The sequence below is a fragment of the Hyaena hyaena genome, unplaced genomic scaffold, assembly GCF_003009895.1.
Source record: "Hyaena hyaena isolate Hyena2069 unplaced genomic scaffold, ASM300989v1 scaffold_24, whole genome shotgun sequence".
Classification (NCBI taxonomy): Eukaryota; Metazoa; Chordata; class Mammalia; order Carnivora; family Hyaenidae; genus Hyaena; species Hyaena hyaena.
The window spans coordinates 2,573,533-2,588,228 of NW_024080656.1; the positions used below are offsets into that span (position 1 = coordinate 2,573,533).

At 36.4% G+C, this 14,696-nt stretch overlaps 1 protein-coding gene across 1 annotated transcript in view; it reads left to right on the plus strand.

The window, feature by feature from the left end:
* WDR19 (WD repeat domain 19) overlaps nucleotides 1-14,696 on the plus strand; it is a 112,881-nt gene that overhangs the window by 39,387 nt on the left and 58,798 nt on the right. The window contains exons 10-15 of the mRNA XM_039227032.1: nucleotides 4,711-4,781; nucleotides 5,238-5,410; nucleotides 5,503-5,617; nucleotides 6,443-6,549; nucleotides 7,260-7,382; nucleotides 13,799-13,948. Of these exons, the coding sequence (XP_039082963.1) occupies nucleotides 4,711-4,781; nucleotides 5,238-5,410; nucleotides 5,503-5,617; nucleotides 6,443-6,549; nucleotides 7,260-7,382; nucleotides 13,799-13,948 (739 nt within the window). The remainder of the gene's footprint in view (nucleotides 1-4,710; nucleotides 4,782-5,237; nucleotides 5,411-5,502; nucleotides 5,618-6,442; nucleotides 6,550-7,259; nucleotides 7,383-13,798; nucleotides 13,949-14,696) is intronic.

A 14,696-nucleotide genomic window follows, 5' to 3' on the forward strand; every position in this document is an offset into this window, starting at 1 on the left:
ATGAAAATTCTCAGTAAGTTAGGGATAGAGGGGAATTACCTCAACTTGATGATGAATGTCTATGAAAAAGCCTGACATCATACTTCATGGTGAAAGACTGAGTGCTTGCCTCCTGAGACTGGGAACAAGGCAAGGCTATCCACTCCCACTCCTCTAATGCAACCTAATATTAGAAGTTCTAGCCACTGCAGTTTAAGACAAGAAAAAGAAATAAGCTACATCCCGACTGAAAAGAGAAAAGTAAAACCATCTCTATTGGCAGATGAAATGATTACTTATGTAGAAAATCTCAAGGAATCTACAAACAAGAAATGCCTAGAACTAAAACTAATGAGTAAGTACAGCAGGGCTGCAGGATGCAAGATCCACACACAAAAATCAGTCACATTTCTATATACTGACAACAAACCTTTGGAAACCAAGTTAAAAATATGCCCTTTTTAATCACTCCAGAGAAAATGAAATACTTAGATGTATACTTAACAAAGCATGTACTGTGTGCTGAAAATTCCAAAATGCTGCTGGAAGAAATCAAAAGAGACTCAAAGAAATGGAGAAACACACTGTTCATAGGTTGGAAGACTGAACACAATGAAGGTATCAGTTTTCTCCAAATTGATCTAGGGGCGCCTGGGTGGCTTAGTCGGTTAAGCATCTGACTTTCGCTTAGGTCATGATCTCGCGGTTTGTGGGTTCGAGCCGCGCGTCGGGCTCTGTGCTGACTGCCAGCTCAGAGCCTGGAGCCTGTTTCAGAGTCTGTGACTCCCTCTCTCTCTGACCCTCCCCTGCTCACGCTGTCTCTCTCTCTCTCTCTCTCTCTCCTAGAAATAAATAAAACATTAAAAAATTAAAAAAAACAAACAGCTCATGCTTAAAAAAAAAAAACAAATTGATCTATAGGTTTAATGAAATTCACATGAGAATCCCAGGATGGTTTTTTGTAGGTATAGACAAGTTTATGCTAAAATACAGTTGACCCTTGAACAACAGATGTTTGAACTGCATGGATCTACTTATGTGCAGACTTTTTTTCTGGCTTATTTGTTTGTTTATTTTGAGAGAAAGAAAGAGGGGGGCAGAGAGAGAGAGAGAGAGAGAGAATCCCAAGCAGGCTCCTACTGACAGTGTATGTGGCTCTCGAACCCACGAACCATGAGCTCATGAGCTGAGCCAAAGTCCAGAATTGGACACTCAACTGACTGAGCCTCCCAGAGGCCCCTACGTGCAGATTTTTAAAAATACATACAGTACTGTAAATATATTTTATCTTTAAGATTTTCTTAATAACATTTTCTTTTATCTACCTTATAGTATTTAAGAATACAATATATAATGCATATGACATACAAAATGTGTGTTAATAGACTGTTTATATTATCAATAGGGCTTCTAGTCAAGAGTAGGCTATTAAGTTTTGGGAGAGCCAAAAGCTGTATGAAAGTTTTCAACTGTGCAGGGTTTGGCACCCTCAACCCCCATATTGTTTAAAAATCAATTGTATATATGCAAAATTGCAGGTCCTAAAATAGCTGAAAACAGTCTTTGAAAATGAACAATAAGGGGGAACCTGCATGGCTCAGTTGGTTAAGTATCTGACTTCAGCTCCAGTCATGATCTCACGGTTTGTGAGTTTGAGCCCTGCGTCAGGCTCTGCGCTGACAGCTTGGAGCCTGGAGCCTGCGTTGGATTCTCTCCTTCTCTCTCTGCCTCCCCCCAACTCACACTCTGTCTCTCTCTCTAAATTAACATTAAAAAAAATTTTTTAACAATAAAATAAGAGGAATCATCTAGTATTATAGCTCACTTTATAGCTGCAGTAATCAAGACTGTGAGATATGGGCAGAAGGAAAGACTCATAGATCAATGGGACGGAATAGAGAAGCCAGAAATAAACCCACACAAATATGCACAACTGATTTTTGACAAAAGTAGAAAAGTAATTAAATAGAATTAAAATTGCCTTTCCAAGAAATGGTGCCCAAGCAACTGGCTATCCATATGCAAAAAAAACCTGGAAACTAAACTTCACACCTTAATCAAAAGTTAATTCAGTGCCATGGTCTTAAATTTAAAAAGCAGAAGTTACAATAAACTACTTGTAAAAATATATATATATGGAAACCAACTTGACAATAAACTATTTGTAAAAACAAAAATAAAAAATAAAAAAATAAAAAGCAGAAGTTAGATAAAAATGCAGAAATCTTCTGGGTCTAGAGCTAGACAAAGAGTTCTTAGTTTTGAAACCAAAAACATCTGTATAGGGAAAGAATGGAAAATTAGACTTGATCAAAATTTAAAAATTTTACTCCATGAAAGATTCTGCTAAGAGAATGAAAGATAAGCAGCACAATGAGAAAGAATATTCACAAACCACATATCCAACAAAGGACTAATATCTAGAATACATAAGGGGCTCTCTCAAAACTCAAAACTAAAAAAAGCAAACAATCCAATTAGAAAATGGGCAAAAGACATACATTTCAGCCAAGAAGATATTTACATGGTAAACACATGAAAAAATAATTGACATCATTAGCCGTTCCAGAAATGCAAATCAAACCACAATGAGGTATTACTATGCATCTATTAGAATGACTCGTATTCAAAATAGTTATAACATCAAATGCTGGGAAGGATGAGGAGAAACTAGATCACTCAAACATTGCCAGGAGGAGTGTAAAATGGTACAGCTACTTTGGAAAACATTTTAGCAGTTTCTTTTTTTTAAATGTTTATTCATTTTTTAGAGAGAGAGCATGGGCGGGGGAGGCACAGAGAGAGAGAGGGACAGAGAATCTGAAGCAGGCTGTACACAGACAACAGAGAGACCAATGCTGTGCTTGAACCCACGAACCATGAGATCATGACCTGAACTGAAGTCAAACACTCAGCCAACTGAGCCACCCAGGTGCCCCAGTTTGGCAGTTTCTTAAAAAAACAAACAAACTGAACATGCACTTATAATATCACCCGGCAATTTCACTCCTGAACATTTTTTCCCAAACACATGAAAACTTATATTCACAGAAAAACCTGAATATGAATGTCTATAGCAGCTTTATTTGTAGTAGTCAAAAACTAGAAACCATCCAGATGTCCTTCAGTGGGCAAGTGGTTAAACTAGTATATCCATATCAGGGAATACTACTCAGCCACAAATAGGAACAAACTATTGATACACACAAGAACTTATCTGGATCTCCAGAGAAGCACACTGAGTAAAAAATGCCGGTCACATACTATATGATTCCATTTATGTAATCTTGTTGAAATGATAAAGTTACAGAAATGGAGAACAGATTAGTGGTGGCCCGGGGTTAGGGATGGAGCTGGGGTGGAGAGGAAGGAGGGTAAGTGCATATATAAAAGAGCAACACAAGGATCCTTGTGGTGATTGAACTACTCTGTATCCTGACTGTGGTCCTGGATCTCAGAAATCTTATATGTGATAAATCGCATGGAATTAAATATGCGCACATGTGTACACACACAAGCACACACAAGATGAATACAAGCAAAACCTGGGACATCTGAAAAGGTTATATCAATGTCATTATTTTCATTATACTATTATCCTGTAGTTTTTCAAGATGTTACCATGTAAGGAAAGTGAAGGGTATATACAATCTCTGTATATACAGTCTCCATATTCTCTCTTACAACTGCACGTGAATCTACAATTATATCAAAAAGTTAAATGAGGGTGTGTGGGTGGCTCAGTCGGTTGGGCATCTGACTTTGGCTCAGGTTATGATCTCACAGCTTGTGGGTTTGAGCCCCTCGTTGGGCTATGTGCTGACGGCTCAGAGCCTGGAGCCTGCTTCGGATTCTGTGTCTCTCTCTGTCTATCCCTCTCCTGCTCGTTCTGTCTCTCAAAATAAGTAAACATTAAAAAAAATTTAATGAAAACAAGGAAAGAATCTATATAAAGGGAAAACTTTCGAAGGGCAGAAGGGAGGAGAGAGGAAAGGAGACAAAGAGGTTGTAATCTTACAAACATTATGTCCCAACATTGTGCTATGCAACTTTCATTGACATGAACTGACCTATCTTCGCTGTAACCCTATGAAGTAATATACCTGCAATTTTTCATTAATATTTTTTAAATGTTTGTTTATCTTTGAGAGAGAGAGAGAGGCAGAGAGAGAGGGACAGAATCCAAAGCAGGCTTCAGGCTCCGAACTGTCAGCATAGAGTCCAATGCAGGGCTTGAACTCACGAACTGCAAGATCATGACCTGACCTGAAGTTAGACGCTTAACCAACTGAACCACCCAGGTGCCCCAAATGTCTGCAGATTTTCAGAGCTTTCAACCCATGCCTTGTGATTCCAGATTGAATGGTCTATTACACCTCATTTCTCTTTGTAGGAAAGAATTCAGGGTGGTTGGGGGAGCACACAGGTCAAAGAAACCTTTTACCTCTTACAGTAATTAATGCTGCTCAGGAGAATGCTTTCCTACACAAATATGTCTTCCTGAAACTATAGATCAGAGAATTAAGCCGAGCACAACCACCAACCCCCAAAGAAAAAAACTTTTTTAAGATAAATGTAATTACAGAAATTCTATTATTTTCTTACCTTGACCCAAAGGACTATCCTGTACATCCTTCTCTGGAGATCCTGTTCTGTAGCTTATACTTTTTCATGAATTAAAATAATTTAACTTAATGCTTATATTTGTATACTTTATTTTTCATTTTTCAGCATTAAAATTCATGACTTGGCAGAATTAAAAGACATGTATGCTATAATCAACCTGGATGATGAAAATAAAGGTACTGATTTTTCTGAAGCAGAGTGACATTTTATTATTGCAGTGGCAGAGTAGTGTATTTACTATTATACAATTTGCATTCATTGTGGGAGGAATAAAATTAACACCCTTCATTAGAGTTCCCTAAGATAACCCTGACTCTAACCTTCATTAGGTTTCCCTAAAAAAACCTACTCCTATACAAAGCTGTAAATCCACTTTGATCTGAAGATTTATAGTGAGTTTAATCCCAATTTCAGTCATAAAATGTAAATTCTTACATACTTTCTCTTTAAACCACTACTGCGTGAATCAATGCTCATGCTCACATGCGTGTCCATAGTGAATTTTGAGTCTGTATAGACCATTAAAGAAAACGCTTGAAGATTTTTTTGTCTCCGTAGCTTAAATGAAAATATTCGCTTGCCCACAACAGTATTATTTGTTTTTGACTACTTTATTCTGTCAATTTCTTCAGGGTTGGGCACCTTGTCCTGGACAGACGACGGCCAGTTGCTAGCACTGTCTACCCAGAGAGGCTCACTGCACGTGTTCCTGGCCAAGCTTCCCATCCTCGGGAGTGCCTGCAGCACAAGGATCGCATATCTCACCTCCCTCCTTGAAGTCACCGTGGCCAACCCTGTAGAAGGAGTATGAAAATAGTGTTACTTTGATGCCATTTACCAGTAAAACCAAAATGGCTGCAGCAGTTGACTTGCTACTCTTACTCTTCTGTATTTTAGGAGCTGCCAATCACAGTGTCCGTTGACGTGGAACCCAACTTTGTAGCCGTAGGGCTCTATCACCTGGCCGTGGGAATGAATAATCGAGCTTGGTTTTACGTCCTTGGAGAAAATGGCAAGTCTCAATCCAGTTGTTGTTTTCTTACCCAGCACATAATATCTGTTATTATTTGGGAAGCGCTGAAAGTTTCTTTTAAGACCAGGTCTTCCACTCTTTGTCTTCAGATGCCTCTTTCTTAGCTTAAATGGTTATGCGAATCCTCTAAAAACTCAGCATAATTTTTGGAAAGTGTTTATCCTTTACCTTTGCAGTGAACACAGCATAGTATGGTGGGCAGAGTGTGACCTTTAGAGTTAGGGCCCGAGTTCCAATTCCCCTCTGCTCCTCGTAGCTGGATGAGTGTAGACAAATTCTCTACCCCTCTGAGCCTTGGTTTGAAAGGCTTTGTCTGGAAAATGAGGAGTCTTCTACTTGTAAGGGATCACAAGGAAAACTAGAAGAAATAAGATGTGTGATCCACCTTTGCACAATGACTTTCTGAGGCACTTGCTGGTCTAGTAGCTGGGTCCCTCCCCACTCCTCTCATCCATTACATAATGACCATTAGCACCTGAAGGGAGCCTTGCTTTTTCTTCTCCCCACTGGGGGTCAGATCTCCCTGACAGTTATCCTCTGACAGAGCACACCATTAAGCTTATTGTCACTCAAGTGTAATTTTTGCTTGTTTTACGTGTGATTTTATTTTCTCTTGCTTGGCTTCACTTGCACCACTATGGAATTCCTGAAAGCAAATCTACATGACAACTAAGATTTTCTTTAGAATGGCTAAAATAAAAATTTTTGGATCAGAATACCCTTAAGAAGGTACACATTTAAAAATTATTTGCAAGTCTTTATATAATTTTATTTATATCTTAATGTGTGTGTTTATTGCTTTAGCTGTTAAAAAATTGAAAGATGTGGAATATCTGGGGACAGTGTCCAGTGTTTGCCTTCATTCTGACTATGCTGCTGCACTTTTTGAAGGGAAAGTCCAGTTGCACTTGGTAAGTAGAATTTTGATGTCCCAGAGCCCTCAGGACTAGTGATGACTTGGTTTAAATGATGATGTACAGCCTAATGTCATATTATCAAGCGCTTTAGTCAGGAAGCTAGAAAGCCAGGTGTGGATAAGGGCCTAACAGAACTCTACCCCTTCTGCATGAGATGTTCAGTTAACTTTCCTGCTCTGTTTCCAAGAAACCCAACAAAATATCCACTGTGCTACTCACAACATTGCCGTGGCAGAATCGAGCCTGTAGGTAAACTGCATCTAGTCGGAAATTAAAAACTGATGGGCCCATCATATGCCTGGGCTTCCTGGAATGAATTGACTTCTGTATTTGGGCATGTCACTGGGGGGATCTTTGAAATGAAGCGTATTAAATTGTTCAAAAGATATTGGGTCCCCAAATATGGGGCTTCTCAACAAGGGCATCACCTACATCTACTTCATGCCTCTTTGCCTCTGGGAAGCCAAAGACAATAGCTGTTAACCATTGCAGGACCTGCTGCAAAACCTGTTCCCACTAACGGGGGTTGTTTCCTGCTGCCCTGCTGGCGAGCGGTGGCTCCTGTCTGATGTCTTTGTCAGCAGACATTCAGTAATCTGAGTGTTCAGTCGAACTTGAGAAGACCCTCTCCTGTCTCCCTAGATTGTTACAGGCCAGCTTTACTCAAATACATCTATGAGCTGTTATTATTTTATATGTTTTAGATAGAAAGTGAGCTCCTGGATGCTCAAGAAGAACGTGAGACTCGACTCTTCCCGGCAGTGGATGATAAGTGCCGTATTTTATGCCATGCCTTAACTTGTGATTTCCTCATCTATGGTACAGATGTACGTGGTGGCTTCTTTGATATAGAACATAGGGGAATTCCTAATTGTTGTTTTGTAATATATATGTATATTGTACATATTATTATGTTATATTATATTACATTATATTACATTATATTACATTATATTACATTATATATAGTGGATGGACACGTACAGCAACAGCACATAAGTGGCATGATTTGCTAGTATCAAGTGCTTTTGTGATTATATGCAATTCTGATAGCAGAGTAAAAAGAGCAGACTTTGGAATCTGGAAAATCTGGGCTCAACTGCCAGTTCTATTACTTGCTAGGTGCTACTTAACCCCTCCAAGCCTCTGTGTCCTTATCTGGATGCTTTAAGGATTTAATTTGGTGATGAACATAAGATACCTCATTCGATTTCAGATCTCCAATGCCTACATTTAGTAGGCATTTAATAAATAGTAAAATTAATTGTATATTGAGAATCCCACTTCACCCTTCTGGTCTTTTTTTTTTTTTATTTATTTTTTTATTTATTTTTTTAATGTTTTTTATTTATTTCTAGGAGAGAGAGAGAGACAGCGTGAGCAGGGGAGGGTCAGAGAGAGGGAGTTACAGACTGAAACAGGCTCCAGGCTCTGAGCTGGCAGTCAGCACAGAGCCCGACGCGGGGCTCGAACCCACGAACCGCGAGATCATGACCTAAGCGAAAGTCGGACGCTTAACCGACTAAGCCACCCAGGTGCCCCTCACCCTTCTGGTCTTTTGAACCACCAGTACCCTACACCTCTAAATATTACATTAGTCACACAGACATAAAACATAGTTATAGTAATTGCATTTTATAGTTATAAAAAGATTTCAAAGATTTTTCAAAACCTCTCATATGTTATCTTGTTCAGCCTCTAAAAGAATTTAGTAAAGGTGGTAGGAAGGCCACTGTTTTCCACAGTACTTAGAAAACAATTCACTGTTTCAAATGTTTTATTTTCTGATATTAAACTGTACTTTAAAAAAGGGCATGTCTTAAAACACACTTATTGCCATGAGGGAGACTTTAAGTTTGACCTAAAATGATCAGTCTTTTTAGTAATATACACCAGTAGGGTAGGCCTCATGTGTCAGGTAAAGTGGTAAGGGAAATGGTAAATAATAGTAAATATAATACATTTATGTGATACATAACAGTTTATAAAGCCCCGATCTCACTTATTTTATCCCATTAGTTTTCTAAAATAAATAGGGAAGTTTTAGAAATGAGGACACTGAACTTCAAGAGGTTAGTAAGTTTGTAACAGATGTGGAACTTGAACAGTATCTCCTGATGTACAACCCACTCTTTCTACTATGCCATATGGCATTCTGAAGTAAGAACTCAGAGTGTGGTGGTCTGTCAGTAAGTCAGCATTTATCTCAGTCTTTCTTGAGTGATTCTGAGTATGTTGTGTTTTTTAAAGTTTTATTGAGGTATGACTGATAGACAACAAACTGAACTATTTAAAGTCTGCAATTTGAGGGGCACTGGGTGGTTAAGCGTCCAACTTTAGCTCGGGTCACGATCTTGTAGTTCATGAGTTCAAGCCCTGCGTCGGGCTCTGTGCTGACAGACTGCTTCTGACTCTAGGTCACACTCACTCTCTGCCTCCCCCCCCCCCCACCAAAATAATAAACATTAAAAAAAAAATCAATTGTCCATAAATAAGTGGGTCCTTTTCTGGAATTGTTCATTCCTTTTATCTGTGTATCTATCTTTATAACAGTATTATGCTGTTTTAATTACTGTAGCTTTATAATAAGTAAAATCAGGTAGTTTTAGCCCTCCAACTTTGTTTCTTTTTCAAAGTTGTTTTGGTTATTCCCAGTACTTTGCATTTCCATTTGAATTTTATAATAAGCTTGTTAAATTTTACAAAAAGCCTGCTGGGAATTTTAACAGGACCATGTTGTGGATCAGTTGCCATCTTAATGAACTCTACTCACCAGTGAGCAAGATATATATTTCCATTTATTTAGGTTTTCTTTAATTTATTGTAGTATTTTCAAGTTTTCTGTGTACCAATACCCCTTTTATCAGATTAATGCCTAAGTGTTTCATATTTTTGTATTTTAGCATTTTTTATTTTTTAATACATAGTCTTACATTTAAATTTTTAATTTCTGATTATTCATTGGTGGCATATGGAAATGCAACCAATATGTTTTTATTTTTAGTGTATTATTACTATATACAACTGGTTGGCTAGGTTTGCTTAGTAGTTCTAGTAGTGATTTGTGAATTCCATTGGATTTTCTATATAGATGATCATGTCATCTATGAATAAAGGTAGTTTTACTTCTTTTCTGATCTGGATGCCTTTTATTCCAATTCACTGTTGAATGGAATGGTGAGAGTGGTATCTTCGTCTTATTCTTGATCATTACATATGATTTTAGCTATAGATCTTTTGTAGATGCCTCTTAGCAGGTTTTATGTATACTACAAAACCTAAAAACTACTAACATAACAAAGTTGTAGCTAAGAAGTCAACAAATTAAATAAAATCAAATAATTAAAAATACACAGTCATATTGAATCCATTAAGTCCATTGGTGCTCTTTAAATTATTTTATTCTTTTCTTTGTTTCATATTGGATGGTTTCTACTGCTATATTTCAAGGTCATTAGCCTTTTCTTCTGTAATGTCTAATCTGCCATTAATCTCATCCAATATTTTTCAGTTCACATGTGGTATTTTCATCTGTAGAAGATATGTTTCTTTTTTTTAATCTTCCATGTCTCCACATAACTTTTTAAATATGAAATATAGTTTTAAAACATTTCATGTTTTAATGACCTTATCTGCTAATCCTAATATCTGTGTCAGTTTTTATTGATTAATTACTTACTCTCTTTATTATGGTTCATGTGTTTCTACTTTTTTGCATACCTAGTAATTTTACCTTGTGGGGTGCTAGATATTTTGTATTCCTAAAAATATTTTTGAGCTTTGCTTTTGGATGCAGTTAATTTACTTAGAAACAGTTTGACCCTTTGGAATCTTGGTTTTATGGTTTCTTAGGCAGATGTGAAACACTGCTCAGTCTATAGCTAATTATTTCTTACTTTCAATCTTTCTGTATTCTCTACCCAGTGCCCTGTGAGCTATGATTTTTTTTTTTTTTTCTTTCCAGTCTGGCTATTTGGAACAGTCACTATTCCTAGTTCTCTTCCCTATAATTCCTTTGGATGGTTCTTTTCATGGCCTTGTAGTTTTTTCACATGCATGCAGTGATTGCTACCGACTGAGGACTCATGCTAGACCCCCCTGGAGCTCTCCACGCTTCTTTGTCTCTTGACTTCTGCCCTGCAAAGTCCACCGCCTGTGCTCCCTGGACTCTCAACTCCATCTCCTTAACTCAGGGAGCCATGCTCTACCTTCATACTCCTCCCTTTGCAGTGCCTTGAAACCTTGCAAAGCAAAAGCTGGAGCAATCACAGGACTCACCTGGTTTGCTTCCAAAATCTCAAACATCACTGTTCTTTGTTGCCTCATTCCAGTATCTTGAAAACTGTTTTTTTTGTGTGTGATTTTGTCTGCTGTTTTTGGTTGTTTGGGTGGGAAAGTTAAATCCAGTCTATTACTCTGTCTTGACCTGAATAGAAGTCCAAGATACTATGTGCTTTTATTTTAATTAAACTCTTTATTTTGAAATCATTGTAGATTTACAGGCAGTTGTAGGAAACAATACAATCCTAGGCAAGAAAAAAAAACCAAAACAAAACAAAGAGGGAGATCCAATATAATCTTTTCTTAGTTTCCTCCAATGGTAACATATATTACAACCAAGATATTAACATTGTTAGTCAAGATACAGAATAATACTATCACCAGGAGGACCCCTCCATGTTTCTATTTTATAGACACATCCACTTCCCTCCTGCTTTCACTCCCACCTTAATACCTGGTAACAAAGTTACAGTTGACCTCGAACAATAGGGGTTTGAACTGTACAGGTCTACTTGTATGTGGATTTTTTTCAACAAATACAGTACAGGTCTACTTATATATGGATTTTTTTCAATAAATGCAGTACAGTACTGTAAATGTATTTTTCTTATAGTTTTTGTAATATGTTCTGTAGCTTCATTGGAAGAATTCAGTATATAAGACATTTAACATACAAAATATGTGTTAATCAACTGTCTTGTTATTGGTAAGGCTTCTAGTCAACAGTAGGCTATCAGTAATTAAGTTTTGGGGAAGTCAAAAGTTTTATGTGGATTTTTGACTGTGAGGGTAGTCAATATTCTTAACCCCTGTGTCGTTCGAGGATCAACTGTAGTCTGTTCTCCATTTCTATAATTTGTCATTTGATTCATTTGAGTCATTGTGTGCATCACTAATTTGTTCCTTTTTATTGTTGAGTAGCATTCTATGATATGGATGTACAAGTTTGTTTAAGGATTCACCGACTGAAGAACATCTGGATTGATTCCAATTTTTTAATATAAGCATTCACATACAAGTTTTTTATGTGAACAAGTTTTCACTTCTTTATAATAAATGCACGAAAGTAAATGTGAAGTTACCACTTCACATCCACTATGATGGCTATAATCAAAAAGATAATAACAAGTGTTGGGAGAGATGGAGATACACTCTTATACACTGCTGGTGGGTATATAAAATGGTGCAGCTGCTTGGGAAAATACTCTGGCAGTTCTATAAGAGATTAAACACAGCTGTCTTATAACCCAGGAATTCAACTTCTCGGTATATACCCAAGAGAAATGAAGACATATGTCCACATAAAACTTGTACACCAGTGTTCATAAACAACATTATTTATAATAATCAAAAGATGGAAACAACCCGAATGTCCGTCAACTGATAAATGAACATATAGCATATCCATACAATGGAATATTTTTTGGCAATAAAAAGGAACAAAATACTGATAAAAAGTAGATGAACCTTAAAAACATCATGTTAAGTAAAAGAAAGCAGTCAAAAAAGATCACACATTGTATGATACCATGTATATGACATGTCCAGAAAAGGAAAATCTAAAGATAGAAAATAGATTAGTGATTATCTAAGACTGTGGGAGAGTGAGATGGAGTTGGGGAAAATGAGAAAGACTACTAAATGGGGTTTCTTTTTGAAGTGATGAATTGTTTTAAAGTGAATTGTGATCAAGCATTAAACAACTCTGTAAATTATGCTAAAAACCATGGAGTTCTACATTTTAAGTGGGTGAATTACGTGGTATGTGAGTTATACCTCAGTATGCTATTATTTAAAATAAAAGTACATACTTCTTTTAAAAAAGGGGGGGGGGATCAGTTAGGAGTATCTGAATGGGTCTATCCCAGGCTTCTTTATTGCATTCCAGTGATCTTTGTGTCTGTCCCTTCACCTATACTACACAGTCTTGGTTACTGTAGCTATATTTAAAAAAAAAAAAGTCTTAAAATTGATTAGACTAATTTTTGCTAATTCTTTTTTTATTCAAAATTGCCTTAGCTCTTATAGTTCTGCCATTTTCATAGAAATTTTTTTAATAATCTTGCTTATAAAAAATCTTGAGATTTTTATTGGAATTATGTTAAACCTATATATAAATTGGGGAGAATTAACATGTTTATAATGGTGAATCTTCCAATCCATGAACATAGTATACCTCTCCATTTATTTAGACCTTTTTTGATTGTTTCATCAGTGTTTTATAGTTTTTAGCATACAAATCCTGTGCAAGTTTTGTTAAATTTATACCTAAATATTTCTTTTTTTTGAGAGATTATAAGTGGTCATATATTTCTAAATTTTGGTATCTACAGCTTATTGCTAATAGATAAAAATACAGTTGATTGCGGGGCGCCTGGGTGGCTTAGTCGGTTAAGCAACCGACTTTAGCTTAGGTCATGATCTCGCGGTTCGTGGGTTCGGGCCCCGCGTCGGGCTCTGTGCTGACTGCCAGCTCAGAGCCTGGAGCCTGTTTCAGAGTCTGTGACTCCTTCTCTCTCTGACCGTCTCCTGCTCACGCTGTCTCTCTCTCTCTCTCCTAGAAATAAATAAAACATTAAAAAAAATTTAAAAAAATACAATTGATTGCATCAGATATTTTAAATTTTAAATTTAATTTTCTAATTTGTCTATTAACAACAAAATATTTTAAAATAACATGGTTTGAAAGTTATTCTTAAACTGTAAGTATATTTCCTATAAGTGGAAAAATCTGAAAATCAGTTATGCTTTAATATCACTAATGTTAGAACTAATTGTTGAATCACTTGCACGTTCTCATTTACTGTCTTGGGTTTGTACCTTTACATATAGTAAATAATTATTTTAGATTCTTCCTACATGAAAATATGGTAGATTTTCTCTTAAAATATATGAAGTATGTTTAAGTGCTATAAGTATTTTTCTGACAACCTTTATAATTCTATGACTGGATTTTTTTTAGACTGGTGTCATTCAGTATTTCTACATTGAAGACTGGCAATTTGTTAATGATTATCGACACCCTGTCAGTGTGAAAAAGATTTTTCCTGACCCAAATGGGACCAGATTAGTTTTCATTGATGAAAAAAGTGATGGATTTGTCTACTGCCCAGTAAGTCTGGAAGATTTTTTAAGTAATTGTTTTTTAAAAATGCAGTATACAAAGAAAAGTGTGGTTTTTAAAAAAATGTTTATGCACTTTATTTGCAATATTTTAAGAATATTACTTCTATGTTTATAAGTTACAGAAGCTTATAATTCTCATATAGTACTGTTCAGTTTGAGTCAATATTATACTAATGTTTAAATGAGTTGATTAAGAAAATTGATTAAAAGACAGGGATTACTATTTGTTTTTTGAGGGTTTGGTGAAATGCCTTTCCAGAGAGAAAATTTAGACTACTGACTTAATTCCTTCATGATTATTAGTATATTCAGATTTTCTATTTCTTCTGGAGTCAGTTTTGTGATTATTTCTATATGTTTCATCATCCTTTTTTTAGGGATGTAAATAGTTGTTCATAGTATTGTCTTTTTTTTTTTAACTTAAACCCAAGTTAGTTAACATATAGTGTAATAATGATTTCAGGAATAGAATTTAGGGATTTATCACTTACATATAACACACAATGTTTTTAATATATATTATATATAAAATCATTTTCTCTTATACAGCTCAAGGATGATAGTACTTTGTTATCGTGTTTGTGATCCATTTCCACAACTGTTGACATCAAGAATACTTTTTCCAGGGGCGCCTGGGTGGCTTAGTTGGTTAAGCGTCCGACTTTCGCTTAGGTCATGATCTCACGGTTCGTGGGTTCGAGCCCCGCGTCGGGCTCTGTGCTGACTGCCAGCTC